Below are 17,047 nucleotides of genomic sequence, written 5' to 3'. Positions count from 1 at the left end.
TCTACTGGGACATATAGGAAATTTATGGTTTCCCTCTTTATTTAAATGAGACTTCCCCGCCCCCCCCCTAAAAAAGAGGGTAGGTCTGGTAGTTAGAAAGTGAGCACTCAGCATTGTTCTTGTGTTTCCTTCTTCCCTATTTCTTTGTTTTTACCCTGAGTTCTTACCCTTCCCTGTTTTGGGGAGAAGGTGAGGACCATGGGGCAAAACAGAATAGTACGTTTCACTCTGTTCTTAAAACTGTACTCTGCTCAATTCGGTCTGGTGAGGCTCACTCCTCTCAATTCGGGAGATGGAGTTAGGCAGGAGGTAAAACCTGAGACTGCAAATGTTCTCCATACTCTTCCATTTCCTTTTTAAAAAATATGTTTTTATTGATTTTTTTTTTTAGAGAGAAAGGGAGAGGGGGGAAAGAAAAACATCAATGAGAGAGAGAAACATTGATAAATTGCCTCCCGATCGGGAATCAAATCAGTAACCTTTTGGTACACGGGATGATGCTCAACCAACTGAACCATACCAGCCAGAGCTATTCTCTCCTTTTTAAATCTCATCTCTTACATTTAAGTTCTGGGTTTTAAACAATAATAAAAAAGCATTTTTCCCCCTTTCTTACTGTTTGATGTAGGAATGGTCTTGGTCATCTGCCACCAAACAATATACCACATATTATTGTACTACATCTTGGTGTGTATAAAGATACCAGCATGTTTTTGTGGTTCAGACATTAAGTGTGGAGGCCTTGACTCCCATCTAGCTCAACCACCTACCCCTGTATAAGCTTAGGAAAATCATCATCTTCTCTAAGCCTCGTTTTAATAACCTGTAAAAGAAATGACACATAAGTAGCAACTTTAGAAATTTTCTGTTCCAGAAAAGAAAGAGTAAAGAAAGAAATGCTATTGTTATCCAGGAAAAGTATATTGTATCACCTTTAATTAAATACTTTGATCCCAGTCATCCTGAAATCACTCTCTAAAAATCCAGTGGGTGAGGTTCTCTATAATTAGGAGTCCTTAGGATCCTCTAAGCAACTGGCAGAATAGTTCTAATTTTCTCAGTTTTCAAATGTTGGTTAATGATTCTGTCATCTTTGCAATTCAGTTTTAAGCACGTCTAGGATACTTGTTGCAGAGGGGAGTATGAAATATAGCTTACACTATAAAGTAGGCCTTACAGTTCCTCATGAGTTCTCTTGTCCAGAGAATGAAACAGATATAAATGTACATTTATAGAACTGTCATGCTCTTTTCCCTATGGTTTGCCATGTGTTGTCATAAATGCCTGCTGACTAGTAGTCAATGAAGACCATTTAATATTAGAAGTCCTAGAGTAAAAATCAATTTTCAGTTATATGACAAACATAATAAATTCTACTTTTTTTCTATTTCATTGGCATATCATCAATTTTACTTCTAGCTTAAGAAACTAAGTCTTCTAAATGAAGGCTTCTAAAGTAATGTCCTTTGGGAATTAAACCACTGAAGACAATAAAGACTTTAAAAACTAATAAAAATATTTTGGGGGAGGGAAACTTTTTTTTTACTTATGTTGATTATTGTTTTAAAGGCATTTCATCTAGTGAGTTTCTCAGTTTCTCCTTTGATCCTTATCTACCTCATGAATTTGAATGTTCATAAATGAATATAATTGGTAGCTATGCCTTCTATGTTAAACATATACGGGGTTGATTTTTCTTCAAAGTAAATTACTTCTTTGTAGTATTAAGTTACTCTAATTTCCTACCTCCGTGCCTTTTATTTTCCCCTGGAGAAAACCCTTCCAGGGCATGACCTAATGAATTCTGGTTCAAATTTCCAAATGAATCTGAACCAAAGTGATTCTATAAGTCAGTAGAGGGAACCTTCATTAAATACCCTAGTGAGGGAAATTTTAGTCTTTCATACTAGAATAAAGTACTTTTCTTGACATATTGAAATTGAACTTCAACGTTTATGAGACTATAAATTGCAACAGCACGTTGTAACATGTCATGAGTCCAGTAGAGCCTTAGGTCAAGGGTTTTTACTTTCTCTATAACCCCATTAAAAATATCAGTGTTTCTAATTATTTCTCCTTTAAAAATTAGAAAAGTATGTCTTTCTCTCCAGAGACATGTTATCTTCAGTTATTTCTCTAATTTATATGGTTGCATGGGGTATGTCTTTATAGTTTTTATTTGGCTTGACCAAAGTGCAAATTCAATTTTATAGGTGTGACTAGTTAGCCTTCTCTTTTAAAACCTGAATGTGGTTTTGTAATTGAGAAAGTTAATTTTTGCTTCTCCTCTTTATTACTGACTCTGCCATCTTCTTATCTCAAGGGCTTCTTAACATCACAATCTCAAGAGCACACTACTGCATTTACTAGTAACTGTAGGACCAGAATCCATTTATACTACTGTGTTCACATTGTAGTTGGAGTTGATCATCTGAAGTTGAATTGATATTTTTCTATAGCACTTCTTTTGCATCCCTCAAATATGGTCACCAGATTACAACACAGCCTGCAAGAGCTTCTAGCTCTTACAATCTATCATCTTTGAGGGTTTTCTGAAGTAACATGACATGATCAAAAACATACTGTTTTGATGGCTAATTGGCTGGGCTTCCTCAGGATGCCAGCATTTTATTTATTCTGCTAACCACATGGCTGAATGTAGGGGTTTGCTGTGAATTGTAAGACTAGACAATGCATAAACATGTATAAAATTCAGTGTGTGTCTTATTTGTAGAAGTCAACTGTGCCACTCGCGGTATTTGTTAGTAATAAAGAGAAACTGACTCTAGCAATCTGAAGGCTGTGGAAACTACTGAATTCAACATGGGCTGAAAAACATAGTATGAGGAAACAAGGTAGCCCCAGAGATCAAGATTCAGGATATCCAAAAGCAATTCTTTACCGAAAGAGTCTAATGAGGACATGGCCCCATGGCTTCCACCATTGTCAGTGAGCTCTATCCATCCCTTCATCTTTCTGTCACTCACTCAAAAATGAAAGCCTTCCAAACAAGAACATCCAGCTAGCTGAGGCTGTGTCATATGCCCAGCCTGGTGGCCTAAGGCCACAGAGAGAGAGAAGCTGGCATTTTTTTTTTCCTGTAGGCTACATACAGTGGAAGGTTTTCCTCCTAAATTGGAAAGAATGTGGCTTTGTAGATAGATACAGGATTTAAAAAAAACAAAACACACAACACCTTGCAAATATTCACTATTTTTATAAAACAAGCAACTCATGATTAACTTTGACAATTTATTTTAAAAATTAAGATTTTTTCTGGGACATCATGTTGAAGCTAAAGAATCCCATCTCTGTAGCATATTATTTGGGTTAGCTTGGGAAACAAAAATAACATTTCTAATCCCTAATTACAAATTTGAAATAATAATATTGACTGTGTTGAGATACTATTTATAATGCCTAAAAGACAATGACAAGTACATTTCATGCATTTATTTTTTGTTGTTGTTAATCCTCACCTGACACAGTGAAAGGGAGGGGGAGAGACAGAGAAAGAGAGAGAGACATCAAAGTGAGAGAGACACATTGATTGGTTGCCTCTTGCACTCACCCCAACCAGGGCCAGGGATTGAGCTTACAGTCGAGGTACATGCCCTTGACTGGAATTGAACCCAAGACTATTCAGTCCATGGGCCAACAGTCTATCCACTGAGCCAAACCAGCCAGGGCCATGCATTAATTTTTTCATGGCATTTTTCTACTTAGGCAACTTATTTGATTGGAGTGATTGTAATTTTTTAGAAGTTAATATTACGTTGCTGCATGATGATTCTGCTCACTTATCTGCAATTTTAAAATAAATTATGTAGTTTGATTTTTTTTTTTTCTTTAACAGACAGGCCAGCCTCAATGAAGCAGCCGAGAAGTATTATGATCTGGCAGCCAGGCTGAGGCCCAATGTAAGTACTTTCCTGATGAGAAGCATTACTTACAAGGACAGACTCACAGCATGAGATGGTTATAGACTAGATGCCTCTTGATACTGGGTTTTCTCTCTGATCCTTTATTCTGAATACCAACTAAATGGCTAATTCAACAATAAAATTTGCCAATCTCAACCTTCTTTCTTTTCCCAGAGGTACAGATTTCTATTTTCTACCTTGCATAAAGCATTATAAATTTTTATCATCAAAATACAGGTGTAAGCATTTCTAAATAATTGCATTTGGGAGACTTTTAAAATTAGTTTCCTTGAAAGTTTGTTTGTTGTGGTGTTAAATATCTAAGAACTTTCGAACCTCATAAGTATTTTTTGATTCTTACATATAGTCAAATAGGTGTGTGCCTTTTTCATATTCCACGATCCTAATTTCTAATAACTGTGCTTTTCAACTTTATCAAGTATGTTTTTATTTGACTTTTTCCCTGGGTAGTCACACTTCCATAAAGTAAGATGGATATAAATTAGGTCATTACTATTGAAATAGAGGAACCACTTATGAGAAAATAAGAATGGGTTTTGTATTGGTCTTCTGAGCACTTTTTATTCACAGCACATCACTGCATTCCATTCCATTACTTTTATTCTCATACACACTCCGCTCTGCTCTCTGCATCACTATTTGACACGAAGACCTCTATCCTGCTCCCTGGATCTACACCATCTATTGAGAAATGTAATTTTGTAATGAAAGTGCATGTGTGATGGGACTACAAATGAAATCCGTCTCATTTCTGTACAGTAACTCATCTATTGGGCAAACAAACATCTATAGAATGCCCGCTTGGTGATAGGATACAAAGATGTCTCACCCTAAAAGACCGCACGATGTAGCAGAGAAGACTGAACGTAATCAGCTAATTGCAATACAGTGCGGTGATTCCTATAGAGAGGTGCCTGCAGCCCTGCGGGAGCACAACAAGAAGCTTAATGCTTCTTGAAAGCAACCCACCCTGGAAGTAGGTTTTTTTCAGGAGATTCAACCACATACAAACTTAGCCCTGAATCTAAAAGTCCTTTGTTTCATTAATCATGAGGTACTTTTAAGAAGTGGTGAGCTGTAACAGGAGATAATAATTTAATAGCTGTAATGGTAGGAACGATAACAGCTAACATTTATTGAACACTTCTCATGTGTCAGACATTGTGCTAAGTCCTTCCTATGAATTCCCTCATTCATTTCTCACAACAACCCACGAGTAGTTGCTTTATCCCCATTCTGCTGAAGCTCGGAAGACATTCACCCTCTCTCACACCTAAGAAGTAGAGTCACATGGAAACCTGGGCTACTGTGTGCATAAGAGAAAGCTTGATAGAAAAATGCACTTACACTTAGAGAGGAAATGCAGGCCACAAGTCTAGGAAACCAAAGTAAGAATGGCCTTCTCATATTTACTGAATACCGGTTAAGTGCCAAGCACTATTCCAGGCACTGGGTGCACAGCAGTGAGCAAAATTGACAAGAGTCCCTTCCTGTTGTGAGCTTACAACCTAGCTGAGGCGATGGAGCAAAAGCAGATGAGTATGGCATGTCAGACAGTGATAAGGGCTTTGGAGAAAAGTGGAGCAGGAAAAGGGAGTTAGGAGGCTCAGGGGGAGGTTTGCTAAAGGCATAGCTTTGTAAATGCCTGAGTTGGGCATCTTTATGTGGCATTTCTCAGGAAAGGGTTAAATTTGAGGACTTAAACTTACTATAACTTAATTGAAGACAGGAATCAGGTTTTTTGCTTTTCTTGCTTTTTTTCTTTATTTTCTTTACATTGCCTAATATATTGCTCTTAATGTACATAATAAATGATGTTAAGTTTAACCTTTACTCACTGAGTATGTCACTTGAGTGTCACTTTTATTTTTGTTAAGTGGTTGATCAAAAGATCTTCTTCAGCATATTAGAGTGGATGAGTGGGAAAGGGCTAGCTGAGCTATTTGACCTGACCTAAAAAATTAAAGAGGCTGAGGAACCCCAGATTTAAGCCTGATTTATGAGATTATTTATTTTAAATGACTAGCCAAATCATAAAATCAATATTTAATCTCCAACTCAAAGCCATTTTTTTCAGAAACTCTCAAAAGTTACTTCATAAATGTGGTACAGACTGCACTTAAAAAATGCTTTTATTCAAATGATACTTCCCATATCTGGTAATGATAAATTATTTTATGGACTTGGAGAGAATACAAAGTTCATACTTAACAGTAAGTAAATGGTGTTACACTCAATGGATCTACAGATGTGGTCTTTCCATATCTGTTTTAAGAATTGTGTTTTGGTTTTCTGTATGCAATCCAGGGAAGTGAGATGTCACCAAGGCAAGACTGATAAAATACAGTACATTTTTCCTTTGAAATGAAGAGATCTACTTAAACAATAGCCATGTAATGATTTATTAGCAGTTAGCATCTGATCTAAATTAAGGTATTCATCTAACACTTCTCTTGCTCATAGCTGTTTATTCACTTTGTCATAAAAGCATTGTCGTTTCTATGCTTTAACTTAATAAATTTTAGTTGCCTGCGTATATAACATAACAAAACAGATCTCAATTCCCATTCCACATTTAAATAGTTTCACTATCTCCTCTATTTTTGTTGTCTACACGATAATCTACTCTTACTCTTATTTTTCATAAAGCATTTCTTTCCACTGTTTAAAAGTCCAGCTATAACAATCAGTAGCTGTATGTGGGGGTCTCTGTGGATGTTTTAGCAATCTCATGTCAGATCATGATTATACAAAGTAAAATGCGTGGCTGTAATCCTTGTGCACACCACTTATCGTCTTATTAAAAAGATTGTTGGTTATCTCTGGGATATATTTCTCTCTTAATAAAATACCTATTTCATTTCTTCAGGATGTCCCATAATGAATTTATTCAATTTTCCTATTCTACAAAAGCCATATTTTTCTATAAAATTTACTTAGAAGAATTCCATTGATCAAAATCTGAAATAATAAAACAAATCTAAATTAGCAGAAACATATAATTTTAAGTTTTAGATTCTGACATTGTCTCTTCAACAGGGATACTCAATACATTGCCATTTACTGAAGTACACAGAGAGAGATATTTATTATAAAAATGTCCCATTAAAAATTTATTTGATTTGGGGGGGGGTGCTGTAAAATTAAACCCTATATTTAAATATATCTCTATAATGGGAAAACTCTTTACCAAAATAGCCATTTTGAGTTTTTTTTTATTTTTAGTGTTATTTTCTTTAAGAAAATTGATCTTTCGGTAGAAGTTACTTTGAAAACACAACACTGTTCCTCTGTCTTCTCTCCCACTTATGCATATGAAAAAATGCTGACTCTTGAGGACGAGAGGGAACATTTAAATGAAATGGTTTTGTTCTTCCTGTGGGACTCAAGCCAAATTCTGCATTAACATATGGATTTCTAAATAAAAAGAATGGAGAATTTGCATAGCACAAAGTCACCCACTTCAGTAAACTCTAGAGTTAGAAAGGAGTAATTCCTAATGACGAGGTTTATATAGCTTCTATTCTTCTAGATGTAATTGTTTTAGTCTGAATTCATGTGACTTCTTTTTTAAATCAAGTTCCAGCCGAAACCGGTTTGGCTCAGTGGATAGAGCATTGGCCTGCGGACTGAAGGGTCCCAGGTTTGATTCCGGTCAAGGGCATGTACCTGGGTTGCGGGCACATCCCCAGTAGGAGGTGTGCAGAAGGCAGCTCATCGATGTTTCTCTCTCATCGATGTTTCTGACTCTCTATCCCTCTCCTTTCCTCTCTGTAAAAAATCAATAAAATATATTTAAAAAAAAAATCAAGTTCCAGCTTTGTGCAAGATTCTATGCCAAATGTAGTAGGATTAAAAAGTTATGAAAAATTAACCCTGACCTTGAGAAATATACTATGTAATGTGGGGAAAGAGTGGAAGAGAAAACACCTGGGCAATTAATAATACTATATAGTAAGTGCTTTCTGTGGGATATAAACTAGGTACTAGAGAAATGCACAAGAGAGATATTACTTTCAGCTTGATTGATCCTAGAAGGCATAGACCATGGGTGGGAAGCTTAGAGAATCTTGAAATGACAGGATCTTTATAGGTGAAGATTTTAGCAAAAGAAGGAGAAAAGAGAGAGTTCTGGAAGGCTGAGGCATATACATGAACAAGGAGATTGAGCTCAGAAAGGATGAGCTATGTCCAAGAAATAATAAGCAGATATGGTTTATATTGCCAACTTTGAGAGGCAGAGAGGAAGGGGCAGGAAAAACAGAACTGGAAATTATGATAGAACCAAATGAAAGTCATAAGTAGCATACTAAGAATTAGGAGTTTGTATTCCAGAATTGTGTTAAACAGAATGGCATAATGAAAGTGATAATTTAAGATAGCCATTTATATGATGTAATGAATACAGGGTGGGGCAAAAGTAGGTTTACAGTTGTGAGTATATGAAACAGAGTTTATTCTTGTATTATTACTTATTAATTTTTGCATTATTTTCCATATGAACAACTGACAGCCTACTTTTTCCCCACCCTGTGTATGGCGCATGTGGGAAAGTAGAATTGAGAAGTGCAGCCTTGGGAAAACCAAGTAAAAGGTCATTATAATGGCATAGGCAGAAGGTATAATAGGTTCTAAAGTTTGGAAACACATTGGAATAGAAAAGATCATGCAGGGGCAATAAGCAGATTATTTGATAGAATGTGAGTAAGAACATGAGTTGGCCCAATGCCTTGTTCTAAAATTTTGAATTTAGATAACTTGCAGGGGCGGGGGGGGGGTACCCTAAATGGAAATAGGGCGGATAGAGGGGTGTGTTTATTTCAAGAAGGAATTGTTATGTTTTCACCAAGCAGATTCTGAGTGAGAGGTAGGATGTTCTAATTTTCTATGGGTGTGCCTTTCAAGTGAGCATTTTGGGGAAAGGCCACAGTTAGGGATAATGCTGTGGAAGTCATTTATAGAAAAGAGATAGTACCACAGAGGAGGATAAGGTCATGGAGGCTCTGAGCCAATGTACAGGAGAGAAGAAAGTTCATTTCAAACCCTTGGGAAATCTCTACATTTGAATGTAATGTAGGAAGACAGGAGACGATGGCAAGGCATAGAGATAATGTTGGTGAGCAATTTCCACTGCTGCTAAAGGTGATTGAGAAAGTTCATTGACTTCAGAGAATAAGACATTAGCTAGCTTTAAAAGTTCAGTTTTATGCAAGTGATATGGGCAGAGTTATTAAGGCCTTAAGGAAATGGGGAATTGGGAGCAGAGAGTATAAAGTTTTTCTGTGAATAAGTTTGGAGGTAAATGAAAGAGACAGGGTATAAAGAAATATTAAATATATGTATATATAAAAGATAGGTATTAGGGTGTGTATGTGTCTACATATGATGTGAGATTAAAAATGTGTGCAAATAGAAAGGAAGGCAAAAGAAATACTGAAGCTTTTAAAGGATCATTTACTCCCCAGGGACTGAAGAAGAAAAAGTAAACTATGAAGATACAGAAGGAAAAAGCACAATTTAGAAATGGAGGAGACGTAAGCTTAGGTTGTAAATTACTTCTATCATCATTATTTGGTTATTGGATGATTTTGTGCCAATAGGGCAAAATTGACAACATCAAAAACCTGTGGACAGCTAGATGTGTTGAGGCTCAGTGCACGTGATATTTGATATAGGCCTGTAGTATCTATGTGTGATACATAAATGCTAGTAGAAATACATTTTTGTGAGATATGGATGGCATTAAGCCATTAGCCATTGTGTCATAATTCTAAGTGAAGTTCTGAAGTCACTGGTGGGTTACTTCTGGTTTTGATTCAGCTCTCCAACTTTTGTTAGATGTTGTATTCACCCTTCATATTTCTAATATGTATAATATTTTTTAAATGTTCTTCCATGTGCATCCATTGTATATGAAGTAAAGAGGAATGTGTTCTGATGATTAGAGTATCCAGTAGAAAATTACATAAGGGCATTATATCTTATGTATATAAAGCACTTAGAACATAAATTATTTCAGAGCATTATTATAAAATCAAAGCCAATGTTATCCATTTGGGCTCATTAACAATGATTATATGTCAAAAGTTCGGCATGAGAAATATGGGATTCGAAGAAATGAGCTTGCTATAAGAGAGTACAGCTGTGTTAGGAGATAGTTCACATATTCTACAATATATTACTTTCAATTTGGACTACTCTTTTTTTAAAAATATATTTTATTGATTTTTTTTACAGAGAGGAAGGGAGAGGGATAGAGAGTTAGAAACGATGAGTGAGAAACATCGATCAGCTGCCTCCTGCACACCCCCTACTGAGGATGTGCCTGCAACCAAGGTACATGCCCTTGACTGGAATCGAGCCTGGGACCCTTTAGTCCGCAGGCCTACGCTCTATCCACTGAGCCAAACCGGTTAGGGCTGGACTACTCTTTTTATGGAAATATATGGTGGTGGTATTATGGCTATGCAGTAGAAATAACCACTATGACTGGAATCTGGGGGGAAAGGATAAGAATTAATTATTTGGGTTGTTGTGATGGAAGAGAGAAAATATTGTAAGTTATAGTTGTTTCTGATGGGAAAGATATTTCTCAACCCTAATTAGAACAAGAGACCATGAAAATAAAATTAAGCAAGGCAGATTGAGATTTGACCTTAAAAGTGATTGGGGGAGTGGGGAAATTACTGAGATTTTCATTTTGTTGGGGAAAAATGACAGGGTTACTAATAATTTGTCTGGGAAGCAGTTAAACCACATTTCTATTGTAAATAGAGGAAGAACCATATGGCCTCTTCCAAAACTTGCCACAAGTTTCTGTGATGTGGGAAAATGACATACCATGTGTCATTTGACTTTCAGACATTAATGATATATGGATCCCAGAATCACCAGATTGATTTTATGAGTAAACTGTGTTTTAAAATTTGCACATATATTTCCCACCATCACTAGTTATTTCAGTTTCAAATACATCTATATATTTTACCATTAGAAAACAAACTGAGGTAAGCTGAGAAACCCACAATAAATAATAGGCTTCAATCAAGAGAGAAATTGCCATTCATTTGCCCCACTTTTACCTGATTTTATTAAAAAGGCCCAAAGATATCATTGAAATATGACTGTTGTTTATTCACACATACCCAAATAAAGTCAAACCTTACTCTCAGTTCATAAATAGGCTTCATCACATTGATATTATGCATATTTTTGCACACATCAGTAGAAATCAAGTACCTAATTCTTCTCATCTAGTTTCAGCAAGACAGATGCTCACTTCCCTGAGAGTTTCAGTTATGTCAGGATCCATTTTAGTCTCATCACACCCATCTCTGTCTTCAATTTCCTTTCTACTGTAAGCCTTTCCCCAAAAACTATTTAGATGTTGCTGCTCTTTTCTTCTAACAAGTTCCAAAGCCAAATTTTTGGTACATTCACTTCTCTCTGCTTCCATGGTAGTTGCTTTGTATTGTATTTCTATTTTGAAAATGTTGGATAAACCAGAAAAAATGTATTTCTAAAGTGGTTGCTGTTCTAATTCTGTTTATCATCTTGTGTAAGTCTTCATGCTTAGAAGACTAAGATGGTTAGTACAGACCACTTCTTCACTAACTGTTGGTTGGGCTGCTTGTCGCCTAGACTGGGATCAGATAGTTGGGCTGAATTCAGCTGAATTTACAGTTTCCCTGTCCTTGGGGTATTGATATTCATCATGATCCACAAGCAATCGTTTTTAAACATTATTTTTTTCAAAATCTGTGAATGAATGGTGTGTGTTTTAGATTCATAACCAAAAAAGCATGGGGAGATGCGAGGCCTGGGCAGGGACTCAAGTGGCTCTTGAGGGTAAAGAAAATCAGCTTGAGTACTTTAGGTTGTGAACCATCAAAACCTTTGGGAAATTCCACTTCATTATGTTCTCTGATTCCAAGCATATTTATTTTTACTCACATTTCTTTGTGGGGGTATCCTTTGCAGAATTTATTGCTATAATTGTTTGAATTGTGGGACCACACACTAAAATTACATTTAGTTCTTTTTCCTACAGAGAAGGTGGATTCCTGGTCACTTTGAAAACTCAGCCAATCTAAAACACTGGCTACCTGGAAGTATCAGCTAGGGTGGATGGGAGCTGCCACCATGGGAAAGATGACCCATCCCCCACTTCCATTCACCACCGTCTTCAAAATCCCCTTTGGTCCTCTCCACAGCTGGCCTGCCCCATTTCTGTTATACTTGTACACATGTATGTTGCTGATCCTCAGTTGGCATATGGGGCTGTGTTTTTCTAAATACACACTGCAACATTAACGAAAAGTTGTGTTTGTGTGTAAATCTTTATTCCCTCCCTCTTATAACGTTCCTGTAAAAAATCTACTCCCCCCCCCACCTTTCCTCTATTCCTAACTCTCATTTTCTGTCCAAACCGTCATTTATAATAACAGATAAAATTATATTGTACTTTACCCTAAAGACTAGTAAAAGTTAGACAGATCCTGGGAAATTAATAAATTGCTAGATTAATTTCTCTTGAAAGTTCTATGCCCTTCTTAATAATAAAAAAAAAAAATCTGAAACTTTTTTAAGTGGTAAGGAAGATATTATTTAGGGCTATTTTGATAGGCATCAAGAATACCGCAAGAGGGGAGATTGGGTTCCACCTAAAATACAGCACAGACAGCTGGGGATTTATAGCCAGTTAGCAAAGGGGGTGGGAATTTGACCAGATATCAAGAGGTGGGGGTGTGGGGTGTTCTCACTAAATTGACTTAGCAGAGTCTTTGCTGCAGCTGGGTTAGGCAGGCCTCAGACAAGGCCCAAGGATGAGGCCTCATCAAAATGATAGTTTAGAGGAGCCTGTCTCCCTTGGTGAAGGAAAGTTTTTTTCATCCTTGATGACACTATTCTCCCAGACTGGGTTGTTATAATGCTACACTTCTTATCACTAGATCACGTCATAATCAAGAGCTTCTCTTTATCACTTGAGAAGAATTAGATTAAATACATTGCTCTAGCATTGTTTTCGCTAATGAGGTCTAGAAGAGAGCTGAAAAGAGTGACAGCTTTAAGAGGGAAAGAAATGTGTGTGCTACAAAATTGTTCAGTCATTGTCTTATAATCGACTGTATTTGTTTAGATATCAAGTGCCAGCACATGCCTACAGTGGTATAGTTTTATGTGATCCTCGACCTGCAAGTGTGGTTTTATGTGATCCTGGACCTGCAAGTGTGGTTCCATCAAAACTTAAAACTAGATGCCAAGCCAGTGTGGCTGAGTGGTTGAGTGTTGACCCATGAACCAGGAGGTCAAGGTTTGATTCTTGGTCAGTGCACATGTCCAGGTTTCAGGCTCAATCCCTAGTAAGGGGCATGCAGGAGGCAGCCGGTCAATGTTTCTCTCTCATTATTAATGTTTCTATCTTTCCTTTTCCCTTCCTCTCTGAAACCAATAAAAATGTATCTTAAAAGAATTAAAACTAGAGTACTCAATTTAAGAATAGGACACTTACGTTTAGCTAACCCTTATTATTCCTATGTTGTTTTCATCTTTTAAAATGATCTCTACTGAAATAACTCCCAGAAATGCAGCTTTACAGGATATGCACATTGCCCTTTTAAAGAGTAAATGGCAAGTTAAAGAGGGCAGATGTGGTGCCATTAGAGGTTTTGTGACAAGAGTTTTAAGTGGTCACTTGATGACAATATAGCACTCATTTGAAAAGTAAGTTGCTCAGCTTAGGAATGTTGAATTTTAAAGAGAAAAGCAGTTTGAAAAGATTTGTTAGAACAACTTACCAAATTATAAATAAACTACTTGCAACAATTCATAACAAAAAAATAGACCCTTAAAACACCTGTAGAAATAATCAGCTGTGTTTTTGATAGTGTGATATTTAGATTTCAGCAAGTTCTAGAATGGAGAGATGTAGAGCATTACTGCTACTGCTATCAATTACATTTTTTTTTCCAATCTGAGTTACTCTCTCCTTATCTACTTAATAATATAGTAAGTAGCTGGATCTTCCCCATGAGATCTATACTTGTACTACAGTTTATCTTTTTATTGCAATTGCAATTTTCACTGGTTATTTATGTATGAATCCTAATAAAGCCCACTAAAACAAATCAATAAAAATCCTCAACATATATTAATTTATTTTTCCTGTGAGACAAATTATTCCTCTTAAATATATAGTGTGTTTCCCATTACAATTCCAGAAACCAATGGTGGTTTTGCCTTTTTCTTAACAGTGTTCAACTGTCTTTTCCCAAATGGGTATACTATTCATTAAATTTTCATAATCATAAATTTTTTCTGTTCCAACTGTTTACTTGTAACCACAATCATGCTATCAAACTCTCAGCAAATCACACCTGCAATAATATATAAATCCATAATATGCATTGATGTATGTTTATCCATGATGAGATAATAATTAAAATGATACTGGGAATGAAGAAAAACTATTTGAGAAATTGTCCATGTGAAGATGATGAAAGACTAAAGGATTTTTAAAATTCATTTCTACTCACTCTACTTAAAAACAAACCTTAAATACATGGACATACATGTTTACTCATGAATTTTCTTATGGAGAAAGATATTTTTATTTAGAATTTATAATTTCTCACTTATATTTAGTTAATTTTCTCTACTTTAATATCTCCTTTTTGATACAGGTTTTTTTTAGGCTAGCATTGAGAGCAATACAGCCCTCAGATCTCGAGGATGGAATGAATTATTTTCTACCCAAGGAGGATTATGTACTTTAATTAGTCTTGGAAATCTTTACTGGAGGCATGCACATATGCTTCGTTTTCCCTTCATTGAGAAATATGACATTATCGCTTTATTTTCCAGTTTACTGATTGACAGTAACTCCCAAACATTTCCTACTTGCAGGAAACTTTTATGGCAAACAGATGATGGCTTATATCCTAAGCAATATAGTACCATAACAGTCTTCAAACCCATTATTTACTTTTGAATTTGTATAAACTCTGTCCCCATGTTTGAAAGTTAGGAACCTTAATCGTACACATTTAATGATGTAAAAAACAGAGCATTCACCTAAACAGGAATAGTAATATTGAGAAAGTTAAAAGTTGATAACTATTTTAAGTCCACATTTTCACGTGCCTGTCTATTATAAGTTATTTCTTAAAGAATATGTCTTTATAACTTGTAGAAGAATAAACATGATGTCGGGCATAGTCTTTAAAAAAAAAAAAAGTTGGAAATATCAGCCTAACAACATCTACATTAGTTAAACATTAAAGTTAAATTCTGCCCCATTTTTATATATGGGAAACTGAGGCAGGATAACTTGTTTAGTATCTGAAAGCTAGTGGTGCAGTCAAAATACAAATTCAGGCAGTCTGGTATTAAAATCTGTGCTTTTAACTCCCTGCTTCATGTATAAGATGACCTACAAAAATTCAGTAATGATCACAAATGAACCTGAGGCACTGAAGTCAAGGGACAGCTCTTGTTTAAAATGTGGTGACTGGCCCAGCTGGTATGGTTCAGTGGTTGAGCATCAGCCCAGGAACCAAGAGGTCATGGGTTTAATTCCCAGTCCCGGTACATGCCCAGGTTGCGGGCTCAATCCCCAAAAGGTGAGTGCAGGAGGCAGCCGATCAATGATTCTCATGATTGATGTTCCTGTCTTTCCCTCTCCCTTCCTCTCTCTAAAAAATATCAATAAAAACATATTAAAAACGTGGAGACTCAGAATGTTTGTATATAAGTCATTTTGCGGAGAAGTGACAAAATCTTGAGATTAAGCTGCAGACCCTTGAACGGATGCCTGTATCCATCCACCCCATGTGGTCTGCAGATCCCAGATGGAGAAACACTGGAAAAGGGTAATGGCCCACTTTAAAGCCAGAGAAGCAGAATCACAATTATATGTCAATTTCTAAAGTAGGCACCGGGGATGTAATGAGAAGCGAGGTTTCCGTGATCCCTGCCTGGTCAGAGATGTAGCAGACGCAGGTTTAGCATCTAATTGTTTCTTCATTTTATTTTTTATTTCTTATTTTTGTTAATCCTCACCTAAGAATTTCTTTCTCTCTTTTTTTAGAGAAAGTGGAAGGGGGGAGGAATGAGAGAGAGAGACAGACAGACAGACAGACAGACAGACGTTCATGTAAGAGAGACACATCAATTGGTTGCCTCCAGCAATCCAGGTACATGCTCTTGATCTGAAATCAAACCTGAGACCCTTTGGTGCATAGGTCAATATTCTAACCATTGAGCAACACCGGCCAGGGCTCTTCATTTTTTTTCAAGAGTGGTTTATCTAGGTCAGTGATGGCGAACCTATGGCACGCGAACTCATTTCTTTGGTTGATTTTTCTTTGTTAAATGGCATTTAAATATATAAAATAAATGTCAAAAATATAAATCTTTGTTTTACTATGGTTGCAATTATCAAAAAATTTCTATATGTGACACAGCACCAGAGTTAAATTAGGGTTTTTCAAAATGCTGACACGCCGAGCTCAAAAGGTTCGCCATCGCTGATCTAGGTTATGAGTCTTGAAAGTTTGCATCTTCCACAGTTTATACAACAATGCCTAAAAATGTATGCATTCAATCACCTTGCTTGTGTCTTCAAAGACTGTTTAGGGACTTCAGGAAACATAGCAAAAAAGTTAATTATTTTTGTATTGCTTAAAATGTATTGATTACTTTGCCCAGGACTAACTCAGGCAAACACAGTAAATATGTTTCTTGTTTTCTCATTAAAATAGTATTTCCTTTTCTTTGATAAGCCCTTAGAAAAACTGAAGCAAGCAAAATTTAATGAGAGCTACAGTAGAATGATCTGGGTGCATTATGTCAGATTTTATTTTATTTCTATTATATATGTTTATTATGAGCTAGAGATATATTTATGAGAAACTCATATATTAAGGTTGTTGTGATTTCATGTCCTGTACAAAATGTTTAAACACACAGGAATCTAAAATTCCTCTACATATAAACAAAGAATTCTGCTTTAAAATTTCTTTTGAAAGAAAAAGTAACTTAGATATATGATAAATTGATTGTACATTTTTAACTATTTAAAATGTTTTATTAATAGAGTATTA

General features: G+C 36.0%; 1 protein-coding gene across 2 annotated transcripts in view; it reads left to right on the top strand.

The window, feature by feature from the left end:
• The window catches only part of TMTC2 (transmembrane O-mannosyltransferase targeting cadherins 2), a 398,878-nt gene that overhangs the window by 347,783 nt on the left and 34,048 nt on the right, over positions 1-17,047 (top strand). Inside the window, exons 11-12 of one of the 2 annotated variants that reach the window (XM_036300085.1) lie at positions 3,857-3,920; positions 11,995-12,268. In XM_036300085.1, coding sequence (XP_036155978.1) covers positions 3,857-3,920; positions 11,995-12,066 — 136 coding nt within the window. In that variant the 3' untranslated portion in view covers positions 12,067-12,268. Of the gene's footprint in view, positions 1-3,856; positions 3,921-11,994; positions 12,269-17,047 lie in introns of those variants that run through there. The other variant, XM_036300084.1, reaches the window with a different exon arrangement.

This window comes from Myotis myotis, unplaced genomic scaffold (assembly GCF_014108235.1).
Source record: "Myotis myotis isolate mMyoMyo1 unplaced genomic scaffold, mMyoMyo1.p scaffold_m19_p_3, whole genome shotgun sequence".
In the NCBI taxonomy this organism is placed as follows: Eukaryota; Metazoa; Chordata; class Mammalia; order Chiroptera; family Vespertilionidae; genus Myotis; species Myotis myotis.
The sequence above is the reverse complement of the archived record's forward strand: the minus strand, read 5'-3'. Positions and strand labels throughout refer to the sequence as shown.